General features: G+C 37.7%; 2 protein-coding genes across 9 annotated transcripts in view; one reads left to right on the forward strand and one right to left on the reverse strand.

Annotated features, from left to right (window-relative positions):
• The window catches only part of KMT2E (lysine methyltransferase 2E (inactive)), a 101,388-nt gene extending 91,595 nt beyond the window's left edge, over positions 1–9,793 (reverse strand). For 2 of the 5 annotated variants that reach the window (XM_057732310.1, XM_057732311.1), the window contains exon 1: positions 9,439–9,793. The gene's annotated coding sequence lies outside the window, so the exon portion shown is untranslated. The remainder of the gene's footprint in view (positions 1–9,438) is intronic. The other 3 variants (XM_057732314.1, XM_057732316.1, XM_057732312.1) reach the window with 3 other exon arrangements.
• The window catches only part of LOC130851680 (homeobox protein Hox-C13-like), a 58,427-nt gene continuing 48,324 nt past the window's right edge, over positions 9,765–19,867 (forward strand). For 2 of the 4 annotated variants that reach the window (XM_057732346.1, XM_057732344.1), the window contains exon 1: positions 9,765–10,026. In XM_057732346.1, coding sequence (XP_057588329.1) covers positions 9,778–10,026 — 249 coding nt within the window. In that variant the 5' untranslated portion in view covers positions 9,765–9,777. Of the gene's footprint in view, positions 10,027–10,257; positions 10,479–10,788; positions 11,043–19,867 lie in introns of those variants that run through there. The other 2 variants (XM_057732345.1, XR_009053248.1) reach the window with 2 other exon arrangements.

Genomic DNA, 19,867 nt, shown 5'->3' on the forward strand with positions numbered 1-19,867 from the left:
ACTCCCCAAGGGAAATTTTTCAGTGGCTCTCTCATAAAAGCAATACTCTTTTATCCTGGCATTCAAGACTCACCACAACTTGATCCCAATTGGTACGGCTATAATTCCAATCCAAGATTCTTCTAGAAATCAACAGATCATCCTCAAATGGGTTGTAGAAAAGCACTAGAGTGTGTCACATGACATTGCACAAAGACCAGTATTTCCTTATTTAGAGAATCCAGAAGCCTGGCTTCTCAGGAGAAGAGTCAGAATGGTTTCTTGGAAAAGTATAAAGCATGAAGCATCAGGATCTAAATTTTAATCCTTTATCAACCACAATCTAACTATAGGATCTTGGGACACTAATTTAACCTCCCTGGGGCCGAACCTACTTGTAAAATAAAAGAGAAGAGCTAAAATACTGTAAAAAATCAACTAAGACTAGTACTTAAATGCAAATTCAAAGCCCCTCTAGATGTGATTATGTAGGTCTGGATGGGGTCCAATAATGTTCATTTTAATAAGCACTCCATTTAAATGATACATGGGCCAAAATAAGAATATTTAAATAAAAGATCTACAAGTCAATTATAACTCTGGTTTCTTAACTTTAGTCAATAGGGTGCTACTTTACATGTCCAGACTGGGAGTCTGGACCTAAAAGAAAATCCTCTAATTCATCATGGGACTTGCTTTTGCACCTTTCACTTTATACTTTTTTAAAAGGATGAGATAAGATTTGGTAATGCTACAAACTGAACTTTCCTTCTCTTAAGATACAGTTGTATACAGTTGGATACATTTGATTAAAATGAGCTTTAAATCAACAAAGCACCTATAAATGCTACAAATCCACTGTATCATCTTATTAATCCTCACTGTTCTGAAATACGATCATCTTAATTTTCTCAGAAGGGAATTTTAAGTTTTATAGAATAAAATCCACACTGTACAAGTGTTAACACTTTTCTTCTCCCAGTCCCACTGAAAATTTCCAAAGATATTAAATTATTAATTTTCATTCAATATGTTACCCAGGACCTGAATCAGTATAACATTAAAATTAGCATCCAAATTCACTACCAATATTTTGCTATCACTGAAAGGAAATATGCCAAATTGATAAAGGTGTCATCACAATGTAAAGTCTAAATATGTGTTTTCTCTGTTTCTTGTCCCTTTCTTGTCCTTCTGAACTCAACGATGAGTGTGTATTTCTTTCATTACAAGGTTCCAAAAGTCATACACTGCTTTGTCCTAAGAATTATAGATGTTTGATACTCTGCTGTATTACCATCTTATCAACCCCTTTTTAAAAAGCACTGACTTGCATGTAAAAAAAAAGAACCTGACTCAATTTCAGAAAAAAATATTTTACTTAAAAAAAAATTACTTGAAGAATTTTTTTAATGGAGGAAGGGAAATAGCACCATAATCAAAAATATGTATTTTTAGCCTTGTCTTAGAAATCAAACTGCTAGCATTAGTAGCAAATCATATACCTAAACAACTGTAACTCAAGGGTCATTTAGCAATAAATTCTAAAAACTAAATGAGGAATTGGAACTACATCATTTAAAAAAAATTTAACAATCTAAGTACTTAATTTCTGTGTCCTGAATTTCAAATCAGACCAGGTTCAAGAAATTATTTTAAACCCCACTTGTGTGGAAAATTGTGCAGGAATACTAGCAATACTATCTAAATTATCTACACTACTCTTCCTTAAAATTGATTTATTTGCTGTGATTACAAAAAAAAGGAAAAATCCCACAATACCAATTACCCAGAAATAAATCACTGCTAAAAACCTTAGTAAATGTGCGGTCACTGTAATAAAAACTTAGGAAAGAATCATCAATAGACGCTAAATCTAGGAGAGGAAAATCTGATGAGAAACAGAATATTTACACAATCTCAAAATATCTCCCCACAAATTACTTAATAATGACAAAATGAGAAACAGTAACTATACAATGGAGAAAGTACTCTATACCTTAACCAAGCAATCAAAATAAGCATACTGGTAGTGGGAAAACATCAAGTGCCTCCAGACCATAGAAAAACACGTATTACTTATCTAGTGTTCCAGCCAAAAATGAAAAATCTGAATTTAATTATGAAGAAACCTTTGACAAACCCAAATTGAGGGGAACTATATAAATAACTAGCCTGCCAATGCCATGACAAAAGATTGAGGACCTCTCTTCCCGACTACAGGAGACTAAAGAGACCTAAGAACTAAACGCAATCTGTGATCCTAGATTGGCTACTGTACCAGAAAAAAATACTAATAAAGGGCATAATTGGGACAACTGATGAAAATGGAAGATGGACAATAAATCTAGATAAAAGTATTACAGCCATGCTAAATTTCCTGAATTTAACCACTCTGCTCACCTAAGAATACATGCTTGTTCTTAGGAAATGCATACTTAAGTATTAAGGGCTCTAAGAGAGCAAGATGTATGCAATATACTCTCAAATGGTTCAGAATTTTGTTCTTTGCATATACAGAGAGAACATAGTGACAAAATGTTATAAATGAGGGGATGTGGGTGAACGATATAAGGCAAGTTTTATACCATTCATGTAACTTGTCTGTAACTTTGAAATTATTACAAAAAAATTAAAACAAGAAAACCCTGTTTTTTGGGGAACGTTGGTCAGTATACGTATATACATTTTTATATATACAATATTTGTATTTTTAAACTAAAAAATAGAATCATCAGTTTGATACTAATCATTTAGTTTTAAAGGCCCTCCCAGGTATATCTGAGCATCTCTGGGAAAAAGGCAATTATTTTCAGATGAATTAGAGGTGTTTTTCTCTTGCTCTCCATCCAAGGAAACTACCCAACCCCCGTCCCCACCCCACCCCCGCCCCCTACACACACACCATAAATACTCACCCCACTACCATCTCCTTAATCAGTCACAGCTAATTAGAGCAATCAAGATGGAGAATACTGGCTCTTCGACACCTTGCCAATTCCTGTGAGGCCCAACTGTACTTTCTTCAAATAAGTTCTGTGAGATTTCCCTACAGCCTTATAACAAATCGTTTACTTTAGCTAGCTGGAGCTGATTTCTGTTCCTTGCATCCAAACAAATCCTAAAACAGTAGCCTTTTGAGAAGTAGAAACAAATGGTACAAGGGAAACAGTAGCTACTCAAATTAATCTTTTGTCTGTGCTTCAAAAATGGTGTTTAGGTGGGGGCTTAATGTTAAGATGTAATAAGGCTGTGTCAAATTCAACCAATTATGCAGTTTCATTTAAAGAGAAAAGCAAACAATTCCAAAAGCAACAATCTTACTTTCTCAAGAAGAATTACTGTGTATCAGACCAACCTGAGACCACCCCCACCCCCCAATCAATTTATGGCTACTGAAGTACAGTCCTAACCATTCAAATCAGTCACATCAAGAATCTTCCCATCTTTTACCACATAATTAAACATGAAATGGGCTTTCAGATTCCTGAAACTTTTCTTTCTTTAAATGACATACAAAATAAGGTAAGAGGAATGCAAGCGGTCTCTCTGTAAAATCAAAAATAGAAACTATGACCTCATTATTAGTCTGTGAAATAAGAAAAAGTATTAGAAGGGTGTATCTTTCTCATATATTGTCTTCTGATATGTGAACTTTTGAAAAAACAAATCTGTGTTTTCCTCACAATACCTTGTGACAATGGTTCATTCCCACCATTTTTCTCACTTTTTGCCAAAAACCACTGATGCTAGGCTTTACCTAATTCTTACAGTGAGAAAAATGGGAAACATATTTAACCTTTAAACTTAACTCTAAAGTTTAAGCTTATTTAGTTTAACTTAATTTATCATGCTAAATTCTGTTAAAGTCTTTAAATAAAAATTCTATTTTAAATACCTTTTGAAAATAAAAGTCAACATAGATTTTAAAATTTTTTTCTTAATTTTCTGGTCTCATATAAAATGTTAGATAACATAATCATGTGAACTTGAAATTACAAATAACACAAACCAAAACTAACTCAATCCCACTGTTATATTACTTAGCTTCTGCCACAGTCTCAGACCTTAAATGCTGCCACCCATGTTGGTTATAACACAGGTATGATTACTCAATATTATCTTTCTCAATAATAAACCTCAGGACCGAGAATGTTTATTCGTTTGGATTAACTCTAAACTGAGTAATCATCTAAGAGTTATTTGAAAATTCTCTCTTCTCCAGTTGTACTGAATACAACTAGAATAGAATAGAATAAAGAAATAGAATAGGAGATAGGATCAAGATGGCGAAGTAGGAGGACGTGCGCAGGAGGACGTGCGCAAAAAAAAAAAAAAAAGAAATAGAATAAAGAAAGCTGTACTTACTTTCTCATGATGACCTGTATATAGGTACTTCCTTAAACCCAGATTTCACATTTAAGATAGTTTTAAAATGCAACAATAAGTATTTTACTTAAAAACAATGAACAAGTAATTATTTACTTATTAAATTATAAATCAATTATTTACTCATTAAAAGGCATGTCTGTTTTGATTGCATCTTAATGCAACACATCAAAAAAGAATTCTGTGACTGACTTGTTGCATGGAAAATGTCCAACATCCCTAAAAGCTTAAATAGTCTTGGTAAATGACCAAATGAGATTTTCGATATCGGTGTAAAATTTACCTAACAACACAAATATGGCTTTCCTACACAGTTTAAAATAAAAAATTTGATTTATGAGCTGTCCACAAGAACTGATTTCACATCAAGTGAAAATACATATCAAGTGACATATAAGATCAACTATCTTTCTGATTCTGATTTAAGTAAAAAGCATCCTAGTTACCAATGGTTAACTAAAACCTCTCATATTCTTAAAGATACAAATAAGATCTAATTAACTTAGCCTGAGTCACTACCATTTGATTTTTAACGCAGCAGTCAGCATAAGTGCTCACAACAATGACAAAAAAAACAATTTCTCTTGGTGAACTCCTACCTCTTTATAAAATATTCATGTTAAACTGCAATGGCAAATATATACATTACTAATAAGAAAAAAAATACCAAATTGTATACTCTAAATATATGCAATTTATTGTATGTTAAAAAGAATGCAATGGCAAGATTGTTACAGTTAAATACTGTCTACTTCAAAACTAGTACATTAAAAACAATTCTCAACCACAAACACTGCTCTCCCATATTAAATAAATTTTTAGGTAATACAAAAATATTTTTTTCTTTTAATATTAAGAAAAAAAATGAGGCTACTCCCAACATTATTACAAAAGAGGCAGTAAGAGAGATAGTCACTCCAATTTTAAGCCCAACGTTCACATTGAGTAACATTAACACAACAGTAGCTCAAATAGTATCTGTCCTATTATTTTGCCAGTGAACACAAAAAATAATTTTATCACAAAGTAAAAACAATTCTATACTCAACATTAAAAGGTAAGTCTCACAGAATACAAGTATTTAACATTTATTCTAACACATGACAAGGAACAGTCCTTGATCACCCTGAATATCTGAGATGTAAATGTGTTCACTTAACAAAAACTTTAAATTGAACAATAATTGAGCACCTACTATCTGCTAAGAATGAATCCTTTGGAGATAGAAGCTATTATATATTATTAAAATATTTTTAAAAAATAAACATGTTTCAAGAAGATTCCATACTAATATTCCTTAAGCAGTTTTTTGATAGCTCTTCAAAGTCCTGTTGATTTTATACAATACTTTAAACACACAATGGTAGTACAAATTTTAAGTCCCAGTAGTAACTTCCAGAAAAGAGCTGTTAGGACTTACATAATACACTTAAAAAAATAAAACCATAAACTTCTTTAAGAGTTTGATGCATAAAAATAGGTGTATTACTCTTAGAAATAAGAAACCAATTTAAGAAGTTATAACTTCACTAAGACCACTACAGTATGTATTGAGGGGAAGAGTTTCACCTAACTTATTAATTGGCTTTTTGCCTTACTTCCTCATTTTTAGATTCAAGAAATCCTAGAGCTTACTGAGGTAAATATGGTAAAAATTCCCCAGCTGGAAGCTGTGAGGAAAACAGATGAGTCAAAACTGTAGAAGAATTATCAGAGACCTAAAGAGTTGAAGAGAAATGAGAAGCCCTGTAAAGGTTCTAAACTTAAATTGAGATCAAAGGGATCCTATAACTTATACTGACAACAAAAGGGAAGCATGATCGAAATGTGGTCTCTAAAAATAAAATTTGCTCTCCAATTACATTACGATTTTCTACAAATCCACTTAAACAGATAAACAACTAATCCTTCAAACTCAGCTATCCTAAGAACAAAGACCATTTGACTAGTTTTGCCCCAAGGGACCAAATGTTTCAAAATTCTCTGGGAACAAAAATTATGCCTCACCTTTTAATAAATTTGCCTTGACAATCCAAAACACAGTCAGTCAATTGGGGTATATGTAAATAAAAAGCAAACATTTACAGCCATGTTATTTATAAAGTGCAATACACAAAAAATAAATAAAAAGCCAGACTCATTTTATAGGAAGCAAAAACATATCAAAACAAACAAATAGAAACAAACAAACCCAAAGCAATGAAGCAGGCCAGTATGAAGAAAGCTCATATGAGTGAAGGCAGCTTTTCTTATAATTTCTATCTTGATATTGTTTGTTTGAAGCCAAATAAATTCAAATGCCTCATATGTCTAGACTTGACCAAGGTCAAGATCAACAAAAACATGGGTATAGACAATGTTCCATCCTATGGCTATATAAATCAAGTTTTCCTAAGAGTACACTGATTACCTCTATTAGATAGTAAGTTTAAAGTACCAATCTTCTGAACCACATATCTTAACCACTTAGTCTATAAAATAAATGCACAATCTTTACACAGCAGTTAAGGATCTGAATTATATGATCTGTCAGAGCATAACACAAATGAGTATTGACCCCAAATCCCTACACAAACTCTCCCACCACCCATCAACATTTCATCTTACAATAAAATATTTCAAAGATTCTAAATAACGTTGTGTGCTCAGTCTTCCATGATGAAACTCCCTAAGCCAATAATTTCTACTATGATTTTGCAAATTAGAAATTTATGATTAGTCTAATTCACATACGAACTTCATAAATCTCTTATTCCACTGTAAATATTTTAGAGCAAAATTTACAGTGGAATAAGAGAATCCTGAAAGGGTGTATCCTCTCCAACCTTTTAAAGTACTACTGGATTAAAAGGCACTCATCTTCCAGTTGCTCCACAATCAGAATGGTCATTAAATGCCATTAATGGCCCACTCATATCTCACTACTTACTTCAGGCCCAAAAAGATCGACCTCCCACTATAGAGATGAATTCTAATCATTCACACTTTTTAAAATAAAATAAAGTTAAATGACATCATTTAATTTTCTGCCCCAATCTGTAAGATTCTGAAATTAGCATAAAATGAATTCATGACCCTATTATTATATGGTTTTTATTTAAAGTCTATTAAAACAGGTTAAATTCCACATCCCATAATGGATAAATAAATGGACATGTTTGGGAAGGAAAAATATCAAGAGCTAGAGCCTTACTTTTTCACTTACATAATTATGACAGTATGCTATAAGACAATTACAAGGCAGCAAAGCATGGAGCTCCACTTTATCAAATACACAATCAACTTACAAAATTCCTAAGAAATGCTTAAATATATGGGAAAAATGGATGCAAAATGTAACAGTGAGAAGAACAAGCATCTCCACACCCAGTGAAGTAACAGGTTTAGGCTTGTTTGTACAGCTCCCTAAAAATTAATTTGAGAGTACAAAAACCAAAATTCAAAAATTGGTCAAAAGTTAGATGGGAAACGTCCCACTCTAGATTAAAACGTCTAATCATACAAAATAGGTTGTACTCACACACTTATTAAACATTTTAAAATTTACTTTGGCTTACTGAATAAAAGACACTTGGATTAAACCAAACAAAAACTATTATTTGCCCCCAAATAATTTTTTTCAATATGTAAGAGCACATGGCCTCACTACTGAAATTTCTATTAAAAACACCTGAGTGTTTTTATTTTTTTCAAAAGTGGTGTCATTTAATTTGCCTCTCAGGAAAAACCCATAAAATTAATCAACTAAAACATAGCACTGTACTTTGCAGTAAAATCAACACATCTTTGTAAACGGTTTGGGGAAGAAAAAAAAGCCCAGCCTTTTCGTGTAAACATAATAAGCCTGTAATATGCTGCAGACAAACGCACTGCAAGGGGTGTGGAGGACCCGAGCTGATTAGATTACCACAACATCAGCCTGGGGCCGCCATTTTTAGAATCTGTAAAGGACAAAAGAGGGAAATTTCACTTTTTACTGCCCATCTCGGAGATTAAAAGAAAAAACGGACTGTTTTCCAATTAGGTATTGATGTCTCCAGCTCAGAGTTGAATGCACCTCACTTAATTCTCTCCAAGGTCTCCAGAACTCCAAACACCTTACGATATTCACGTCTCTAAAAAGGGGGGAAACGGGCAAGACGGGGTTTACTCTAAAGCTAACTCTAGCGATTTCCCTTTGACTTAAAATTTCAGCCTTCTAAAAACAGAGTCTAGCAAGAACGGATCCTACAGAACTAAGGCCGGTGGAAGAGAGCCCTCCGGATTGTTTTCTCCTCTCCCCCTCCCCCGTTTAGTACAGTGAACCGTTTGTTTCTCTTCTGTGTCTGCTGCCACAGTGTTTGTGCCAATCCCTTGGTCAAAATAAGCTTTCTTGAAATGTGCCATATTGTGGCTTCGAAGCCTCCGCTACAGTAAAGGACGGCGATAATGCAAGAGGAGGGGGGGAGGAGACTGAGAAGGCTGGGTACTGGGGTGACCACCTCAGGGGCGGGTTTACCCTCTCCGGGAGAGGATGAGGAGCTGTCTCGTTCTCCCACAAAGGGAGATAACCAAGGCGTTCTTTCCACTCCCTTCGTATTTACGAGAAAATTAAACCAGAGACTGCCAGGCGAGAAATGGAAGCAGCAGCAGAAAATGGGGCCTATATGGGTTCCCAGCACCTGAACGAGATGCGGTACAGGAAAGGGAGAACTGGCAGCTCCTGGGACGACTTCGACACAAACCCTACTAACAGTCACAAGTCTCCCTCCTCACCCAAGCGGCCCTAACCCGCTGCCAGCGAGGAGTGCGCCCCCTCCCTAACTCCCACTCTCAAGGGGGTTTAACTGCCAGTTTCCCCTTTCCCCAACCCTAAAACCCGCCATAATGCTCCTTTTCTAGGGACATGGAGAAAGGATAAATTCGATTCAAACAAGCAACGTCTTGCCCCCGCCGAGAAACCTGAGAGCCCACATCCACTACCCCCCCCCCCCGCCAAGGATAAAGATGAGAAAGCCCCCTCCCCCTGGAAACACACGTCCCTCCACCCCGCAAACCCCAAGAACTCCCAAGGAGACGACAGGCACTGACCTGTGATGGTCACACACCAGACACCCGAACCCCGTTATCTGCTCGACCCCCAAGGAGTCCCTCCACACCTCCGCGGTCAGACGATCCCCCGACAGCAGCCACTGCGGACACTGGACCCGGCTCCACACACCCCCTCCCCAAACAGCAGCGCGCAGCCTCTTCACCAGCACCCCAGGAGTAGGGGAGGGGGCACCGATACAGTCAACTGGAACGCAGAGATGACGGCGAGGCTGCTCAGAGTGTCTATGCCCCCCTTCTGTTGCCGCTCCCGAACTCAGGCACCGTCTCCGACTCGGCCCCCTGCGCCCGCTCAGTGTCACTGCCTCTCGCTCTGGGAAAATGGCGGCTGACGGCGGCGGCGGCGGCCGCGGCGGCGGCGGCGGCGGCCGCGGCGGCGGCAAGTGCACGGGGCCCGCCCGCCCCGCTCCGCAGGGGCAGAGGGGGAGGGGACGAAGCTGCCCGCCGCCATTTTGCTTGTGGGCTGCCGCCCGCCGTTGCCTCTCCACGGAGGCTAGAAGACAGCCAACTGGAGACAGAGCGGTGGACAGAATCTCCGTCTATTTCACAAGATGCATTCAACAATTCACCGTAGGTTTGGGAAAGTTTCGGTATTTGATGGGATTGGTTCTTTATCCCCTTTCCCTGAGTAGCCCTCAAGTCTGGATATCGGTGAGCTTGGGCGCGCCACTACTGGGTGGAAGGATACCGACTGTAGGCCCTGGAAAGACAACCCCCCCCCGCCCCCGACTTCCGACGCACTTTCTCCCACTCCCAAAACCACCTCAGTCCTAGTCTTCCCTTCTCCCTCCCCCTCCCCAGTCTGGCCTCCAGCGCCGGGTGAACTCGGTTGGGGTGTCACTCGACGCCCACTAGGGGCTGAGGCGGCTCCAGTGCGCAGGCTCCGAGCACCACATAAAAGCGGAGCTGGCGAGTCCCTTGCCGTCTCGATGGAGGAGCGAGAAACGGAAGAGGTCGGGGGGAGAAGCAGCAGGAAAAATACAGCCACCATCAGCGCCGCCTCCCTGCCACCGAGTATCGGGGTAAAAAGCTGCCGTTGCTGTCGGTGCAGTTGCCGTCGCTGCCTCCTACTTCTTTGGCCCCGGGGAAGGATTTCCCCGCCGGGGGACAGTGTGCGGGGAGGGGAGCAGGAATTCCTTTATGTGGCGGTGATTAAACAAGGGAGGGCCAGAGAGACGGTTATCTCGAAGAACAAAAGGGAAGGCCAAAGAATAAAGGGTTTCCCCAGTAAAATGACACAGTGATTGCGGTTCTTGTTTTCGGGGTCTTTCCCCGAAATGGCGGTTTCCGTCCTCTAGCTCCACAGCGACCCGGAGCACTTGGTAAGCGGGGTGGGGAGAGGCAGAGGCGGTCCGTGCGCCCAATCAGTGCCTGATGTGTTCTGCCGGGCGCGTCGTGATTGGCTAGCAGTGACCTCATGCTGCAGCAGCGGGTGGGGCCAGAGCCTTCGAGGGAGGCTGTTGCAAAGGCAGAGAGGGAGAAGTGACGATGGTGATCGTTGCTGCCGCGGCCGATATGGAACCCAAGCGGTGGCGAAGGGAATCTCAAGCCTCTTCCTTGACTATTTTCTCCTGTCCCTGCGCGAGGTGAGGGCCCCGGCTCGGCCTCTGCGAAACTTTGGGGCGCTGGCGCGGACGAGGAGACACAAATTCTCCCATGACTTTAGTAACTGCGTCAGGGCAAGATGGCGCTGGGCCTCCTTGGGGCGCGGGGGGAGAGGCACGTCCACCGCCGCCGCAGCGCATGTGACCGGGCTGCATTCCTGTGGGGTTTGGCTCAGACCCAGGCTGGGGCGGGGGAAGGGAAAGGGCTAGGGCGGAGGAGACTGTGGTGCGGTCGGCGTTGGCGGCCTGAAGAGGAAGAATTGACTGTTGAGGGCGCTTCTCCCCCACATTGCTTAACAGCTGCGGCTCCCTGGGGAAAGCCCCCGGAGGGACACTCCTTATGGGGTGTGACGGCTGTTGGTGGAGGGAAAGGTTTGGCGCCCTATTTTCTTATCTGTCTTTCTCCTTGCGAATTATACTTACGTAAGGTGGCAGGTCCCTAATGTGGGAATCGGAATCAACCGTCCCGAAGGGCCACTGGACTGAGTAAAAAGGAGAGTCTAGCTTCTGGGTCACAGCGCCGAGGAGTATCGATTATTTTCTGGGAAAGCGTAAAGTTTCTCAGATCCCAATGGCAAAATATTCTCTAAGTTTGGAAGCAAGTGTAAAAGGCGTGATAGTACCAGGGAACACTTTTAAGTTCCTAAAAGTTAGAAGAAACCAAGGAGTATACCATCCGAAGTTTGAGGGCCCTTTTCAAACTTGTTCCTTCCATCTATATTTACTTTCTTCCCGTTTTCTCCCTATCTGTATATCCAGCAAGAATGTGAAATCTTATCAGTGGATTTGTTTTAGTTTAGACGTGATTAGTAATACAGAATAAAAGCTGCTAGGGTTGTAATCTACATGAAATTGTAAGGCTGTATTCAATACTCTTAGTCTCCTGTTGTTTTTCTGTCGCCCTCTTACTGTGGATTTTTAAAAATAAAAGATGAAATTGTAATCATTTTTGGTAAATGTTCAAGATTCCTGCACCGTTATGAAATATTAAAGCCTACCTCTTTAAGTCACTTTTGTGTAAGTATGAATTTTAATTTTAGTATTTGGAACCTTGCTAGGTGAAGATCTCCAGCACCTCAAAAGTTCTTATGGTCAGTATTGACAGATTCAGTAAGAAAGACTAATTTTGTTTTGGATTTTTCCCACTTGGCCAAAATAGTATAGTAGCCGTTAACTGAACTAGAGAAGATTCAAAAGGGCTTCTCTCCTTGGGTGGTGTTGAGTGAGAGCTGGGAGTTATTCAACAAAGACTTTTCCATCTAAAACCTGACTTGTTTTTTGACTGAACGCCTATATTTAGTGCTAGGAGGAAATGTTTGTTGGACCTGAAAAGATGAGTTTAACCTGGAGTCAAGGTTGTGCTATTTCCTTTAGTCTTAGTTGTAGACTTGGTAGTTTGAAAATAAGACTAAGTTTTTAATATTTAAGTAGTACAAAGATTTTAAAGTTCAAAACTTTTTTTTTTTGGTCCATTCTGAATATAAATTGGGCATTTTGCCTGTAAGAATTCTTGAATAACTTAAGGGGTTCATTACGTATGAGTAATGTCTCCCTTACTTTATAGCAGTTTTCTTCCGGCTTAGAAAAGAGGAACTAAATATGAAGTCGTAGATTTAAAAGTGATTTTCAGAATGTTCTATCTTCATTGTGCCTTAATAAGGAAAAGAGGCCATATTGCAAGCTAATGGAAACAAATCCTTGTTTTGTACTTTTAATCGGCTTGTATCCCCATTGTTCCTAATTGCCAAATCCATGAACCTCTTGAGCTCTAATTTTTCTTTACATTTCTGTGGCATTTTAAATACTGCTTGCAGTTACTTCTTGTCTTTGTCTGTCTTCTTGCCTTATATTAATATGTTCTCCCTGGACAATTTCATTTGTGCCTATTCTCTATTTAAACACCCAAATTTTCATCTCAAAGCTGCAGATGCAATGTTTAGGTTTACCAGGGGCCACAGGCTTCCTGAACTCATAAAAATACTGTATTTGGTACTTGATTCCAAACTGTAAAATACTAGCTTTCAGACTAAAACAAAACCCTCTTTTAACCACCAGAGTTTTGAGAAGAGGTAAGGGTTGATGAGGCTCAGCGGCAAAGTTTTCCTCCCCTTTCACATATGAGATGGGGCAAGGAGGCAGCTGATGGGACAGAGATAGTGCTGCCCCCCAAAAGATGGCAAGGCAGCAACTGGCCTTAGTATTTTTCAACATCCATATTTCTCACATCTAGCAGACATTTTAACCTACCAACTTAAACAGTATATAAACACCAGTGATTATTTGGGTTTATAGTTCTTTGATGTGTTTGGGGTTATCAAGTTAAGTAGTATTGCTTGCTCTGATACTAGAGGACCCAATAAGTGGTTTTGTCACTTTTCTTGTGTCATTTACATATCACTGCCAGCCACTAGTAGCTACATGTGTTTTATGTATTATAAGGTTGGCATTCCAATAATAGGGCTTATTAAAATTGTAAAGTGAAGTTCTGCAGTAAATGAAATTTGGGCTTTTAGCATAAACACTGATAACCCTTTTGCTCTTAAAGTTTTGGGGTGGATTTTTGAATTCATTGCCTATTTATCTTTTGACTTATTTGCTGAAACTATGTTCAAAGTAAAAATATATATTCTGAATTATATATGACTTTCACTGGATTTTATTTTTATATAAAGCTTTCCTCTGCCCCATCCCACCCCTGACTTTAAAGGCCTTTAAATGTAGAATGAAAAGATTTATATCTGAGAACTGTTTGAGTTGAAACCATTAAGTATACCTTAGTATGTTATGGTTAAACAGCATACACAGCCTGCTTAGTTTAACTTCCTGAAAATAGATTAAGTGCTATCTTGTTCTTGCTGGGCAAGGTGTTATTTATGTTAACACTAAACCTAAAATCCCTATTTGCAAATGGTCAAAAAAACTTCCCAGAGTTGTGGATACCTTGAGTCAACTTGATTATTTTTTGTAAGGAGAGGTAATAAATTTGTCCCTAAGTATCTAAAAAACATTTTGAAAGTTATCTGCCCTCTGCTATCCAAAAAGATCACGTTCATAGTCTCTTCCCTGTTGGCTGTTTAAGTTTGAAACATCTGTAAATACAGGATTTGACCTGGAAACTAGAAAAACTAATAGTATTCTACTTCTGCCTGAATGAAGTAGCAAAAATTTATAGATTCCACTTTTCTCTAGAGTGATCCATGAAAAGTATTTTATGCCATTTTTTCCTTCAGTGCTTATGTTTGGCATAAACTCTGCATACTTAAACGCTTATCTTGCACTTGTATTTCTTACAAAAGGAAAGTGGGTTTGGGGTTTTTTGTTTCTGCTTTATTATATACACACCACAAAATAGAAAGGGGCATGGTCAACGTTGTCTTTTTTGAGGTATAGACTATACATTCAATAAACAACTATCTTTTACATGGTGCTGGTCCTAATAAATTGGTTATGGACCCAAGGTGAATGGTATTTCATACAACTGAAACTTAAACCAAGTTAAATTATGTACCAATTTATTCTTAGAAATACTATCACTTCAATATTTTTTCAGTGTTACTTTAATATTTTTTATCCTCACAAGTATTTACTTTTAAAAGTACCCCTCCCAAAGTATATTAATATTTGTCTTAGACTTAAAACCATATTCTTGTTTTTCCCTCTCCAGTTGCTTTGTTCCTGGGACAGATTGGAACTCTAGCTCTAATTTCAGTCAAATAATTTGCATTCCTACCATATTTAGGACACACAGAACATAATTCCTAGCTCTTAGGTTTTTCGGTTAGTTTGACAAGATACTAGTAAGTAGTTTACAAGAATCCTTTTGAAAAATTAGATGGCTGAGAGCACAGATATTCTACCCATAATATCAGAGGTCAAGAGTTCACTTGTGCCAGCTTTGGACTTTAAATGTCTAAAGGTTAACTAGTTCCCTTTCTCCACAAACAGCCTTTTAAGTAAGTTTTATCTTAGGGAATAAGAAAAGACTATATGCAATTATTTGCATTACTATTTTGTGAAAGTTTTGTATTACGTGCTCCTAGAAGTGGGTGGTCTCACATAACCTACAACATTTGATTACTTGGAATATACATCTTTAAAACTCCTTGGTTTATATGCTCATACCCTTTGCTAGTTGCTACTCCTGTCCTTCCTGTTTTCATTAGTTGCTTTCTTCTGCTTCTTAAGGTTGCTATTTCCTAGTGTTATGTCCCCAGCCACCTTTTCACCAATTATGTTAATCAATTCCCACACCTTTACCTGTTGATGACTCCAGAATTTATGATATAACTCTGAACTCCATTGGAACTACTAAATATCTTACCGTCCCTTAGGTACTTCAAACTGAACAAATTCAAAGCTCGGCTTTTTTTTCTTAACCTTTCTCCTTCTGTTTTCCTTTTTGGTTAATGGTACTCCCCTTGAAGGTTAATGTTTATAATCAAACATCTTCCCAAACAATCTTTTTTGCTTAAAACACTCAAATTAGTTCGCCACATTTGAGGATCAAGCTAGAACACACCCTATGACATGCACGGTCCTTCATCTGTTTCCGGCTTATGAGCCCTTGAGGCACCACTAAAGTTAAAATGACCCAAGTTTAAACATCTGCTCTTTTTTTATCTCCAGAAAATGAAACATTCCCTTTTCTTTGTTAATTCTGTATCACAGTCATGTTCATGTTCCTCCTTTCTGTTAGGTTATGAAATATTGGTGGACAGTGTCTCATCTTTGTAGCTAAAGTGGAAAGTTCCTGGCATGTAATAGGCATTCAGTTTTTTTGTACAAATAACGTAATTTGCTTTGATGCTAAGTGCCTGAAAATTTTGCATAGCATGTGTTTATGGTAATAATAGCAAATCAGTTGGATATATAAATGGATGCACAATGCCCTGGTTGATTCTATACCATCATGTTACAAAACTTCAGGTCCTCCCCGCCCCCCCCATTTAACACCTATTTGACCAGTATTGTTAGCCCTCAAATCTGGTCTCTGCCACCTGCTTCTCCACTTAAATGTTTGTGCCTGTTATTCTGCAAGCTAGGACTAGTCCCTACTCTATTAATTTATAATATAGCTTGGGATTAAGCCATGTAAGTATGTACTATAAGCTTTCAGCCAGGAACCCTAGTTAATAGGTAGTGTGCTTCGTAGAGGAAATCGAATTTTTGAACTAGGAGGCAAAATGTTTGTGCATTTCAATAGTGGATGTGGTGGGGGCAGTGAAACTGTATTTGCAGTCAGTATGGCTTTATGTGCAAAGGCATAAAACAGGAATAGAGAAAATATGTTCTAAGTATAAGAAACCCGTTTGACTAGTCTTGCATGAAGTACATTGAGAGATGAGACTGGAAAAGAGAGGGATGGGAACCAGATGATTTCATTATTTTTTTAAAATCTAGAGTCCTTTTGCCAGTGAAGCTTAAGCCATTTATTCTCTTTTTTTTTTTCCTCTTTTATTTTGAGGAAATAGTCTCAGGGAAATGACTGGCTTAAGTCTCACAGTAGGCCTGGACCCAGATATTGCTAACTCCAAATTGAAAATTGGACATTTAGTAAAGAGCCTGTCATGTACTATAACTAGTACGTGACAGATCTAATTTTCATATCAGTTTTAGGTGGGGTTAGGGTTACACTCTCCTGTTATAACCTACATGATCTTGATTGACTTCATCTGTTTCCTCATCTGTAAATTGTTTAATTATTTACATATATGTAGCCTAGTGCCTGACACCATTAAATGACACATAATTGATAGCCATTGCTATTGATAAATATGGATTTAAGAGAGTCGTTTAAGTTTTGTGCTGAGAATCCATATAGCACAGGCAACCTGTGTTTAGAATTTTCCTTCCATATCAGGAAATTTATCTTTTTTTTGGCCACACCGTGTAGCTTGTGGTATCTTAGTTCCCCAACCAGGGAATGAACCTAGGCCCTCAGCAGTGAGAGTGCAGATTCCTAACCACTGGACCACCAGAGAATTCCCAGGAAATACATCCTGATTCCTGATTTCCTTATTAAAATTCTAGGCCCCCCCAAAACTTTTATTAAAATGCGACTGTCATAGAGACTGTCATACAGAGTAAAGTGAGTCAGAAAGAAAAAAACAAATGTATATTAACACATGTATGCGGACTATAGAAAAATGGTACAAATCAACCGGTTTGCAAGGCAGAAATAGAGACACAAATGTAGAGAGCAAACATGAACACCAAGTGGGGAAAGTGGGGAGGGTTGAGGGGGAATGAATTGGGAGATTGGGATACCAAATTGTACACTCTAAATATATGCAGTTTATTGTCTGTTAAAAAAATATATATATGTGAACATTTGGCAATCAACAAATTATAAATTGTAATATGTATATGCCACCCTCATATAACCATGACATTAGTATCAAACTGAACTATCTGGCCATATAAAACTACTGCTATAAGAAAGTTGTAGTGATTGTGACTTGATAATATTCACATATAGACAGTTCTGATTATAATTCCCAGATGACTTTCACGTTCTCACCATTTCAGAAGAACTTACCTGGTTATTCATAGCTTATCCATTTATAAATCTGGGAGCACACCCATTAGAAAGCAGAAGCAACTTATATAATAACACCCAATTAAGTTATAACATTGAATTTTAAGAGGAAAAATATTATGCTGTCATTGGTGGGCTTTTCCCCATATATATGTGTTTGTATGTGTGTATATATAATATATATATCATTCTGTATATGGATAGTTTTTTAGAATTAATATTTCTTGCAGACAAATTTCCATACTGTACATTTTCACCACTTCCACCAACCGTAAGATACAGTAAAAATAAATGTTTGATGTAGTACCTTTAAGTTAGAAAATTTATCTCCATCTCCTACCAATCATTTTATTAACCTTATTGGTATTTAACATGGTTGTTTTTCTACTTTACTGTCTGAAATATAGCACCTGTCTGAAACTAAAACAAGTTTCACAGTGAATTTAAGGTTTTTTTTAGGTAGATGCGTAAGCCCTTGTCAAATATGGTACTGTATTGGTCTTAGCTCTTTCTGAAGCTTGTTCTTGTGCTACCTTAGCCTTCCAAGGCTCCAACAGTTGCACATTTTGGAAAACAAAGCTTAACTTGCAGTGCTTTTACATCAAGGGTCTGATTTGTATTCTGTGCTTAAAAATTAAAACTGTTTTTTGTTCGAGACTAACATTTTAGATACCAGAGTCATAATTGTAAATGTCCACAGATATCCAAATGTCAGAACAAGCTGAGAATGAATACCATTTATACAGTTATCCTGTGGTATCTATGGGGCAAGGAAGGATATGGAGGGACAACTGTACTTAATGTATGTCAGCTGAGCTTGTGTTACCTTTGTCTTATGGTGCGTCTTACAGAAATTAGTTTTTAGTGATACAAGGAGACTTCATTTTGATTTAGGCTTCTTTCTAAAAACGAGGAAATTAATATCCATCAAGATAACTCGGATTTAAGTATTTTCCCAGGAATGGTAAAATTTGATCATATTTTCTTTTTTCCTTCATTTTTATATGAATCCAGTCACCTAATCAATGCTTATGTTAAATAAGTCATTCGTGTTTGTTTTCAATACTTTATGTATCCTGTCTTGCTCTCTTAGGTGATCATTAACATAGAGTAGGCACCTAAATTCTTGGTTCCCATTCTTACTGTCCTCCCTCCTTTTTCCACCCTATACTCTACAGACTTCCTTCTTGATTAATAACTGTAATTTCTGTAGTTAATGTAACAATGTATATTGTTAATATATGTGTATCAAAGTGTTCTAAATTTGTTATCCTTACCTCTGTAGGCAATAATTAGTTTTATTTAACTAACAAATCAAATTTTGGTATTATTGAAGCCCTCAGCCTCTGTAAAGATGACCAGGGGTTAGCATAGTTAAATTGAGGGGGCAATTAAGGCTCTTAAACTTTCCTCATATTAAGCTACAAAGTAAACTGACCTTAAGTTGCAGTTAGGTAGTAGACTACTTCCTAATTCATAACTTTAGGTCCAAATAGCCTTCTTTGAAATTAAAAACACAATAGAAAACGTTAAAAGTAGTAGAGGTTTATGTCATAAAAATCAGTTTCATGATTATGAGCATAGTTCTGTGTATCCCTTCCTTTTTTTCTGTCAGCCAAATGGGAATTATCAAACTATGTTCAAGGATAAGGACTAAATTCTGAGAGGAGTTTAATCGGAGGCCTAGATCAAAGTGTATTTTTTTTGTTTTTAAGGTAAACTCCTTAAACACATGGTTAAGTTTTCTATACCAGGTGCTTAGTAAAATCAATTATTTGTGGAAGAGAAGCAGCTGCTTGGTTTTCTATGTATAAACTACCCCCCACAGCCCTTGCCATCATGTGTTCCAAAAATAATAGTAATAAACAATATTAGGTTATGTCTTTCATTTTTCAAACAGTGAAGCAAGTCATATGTTCCCACTGGAATAAATTTCCCATTTGTAAATAAACTGAAATAGTTTTCCTTGTGATGCATTTTTTGTGAAATAAGTATAATTTGTGTGAAAATTAAAATATAATCATTATGAAATATGAATTAGCAAAGTCAAATGAAGGAACCAGATTACAAAGTCAAGTCATGAGGTAAGGCTTAGGAAGATGGAAAGAGGACAGTTAAGCATTCATACATGAATTTTTAACTTCTTTGGAAAGGAATTCTCAGTGAAAAGAATATCTTCATAACGATCATAAAATTTGGTATTTTAGAACTCAGTAATTACAGCCAGACCAGCAAACTTCTTAAAACTTGGGGCCCCAGAATGTTCAGG

This window comes from Hippopotamus amphibius, chromosome 4 (assembly GCF_030028045.1).
Source record: "Hippopotamus amphibius kiboko isolate mHipAmp2 chromosome 4, mHipAmp2.hap2, whole genome shotgun sequence".
Lineage (NCBI taxonomy): Eukaryota > Metazoa > Chordata > Mammalia > Artiodactyla > Hippopotamidae > Hippopotamus > Hippopotamus amphibius.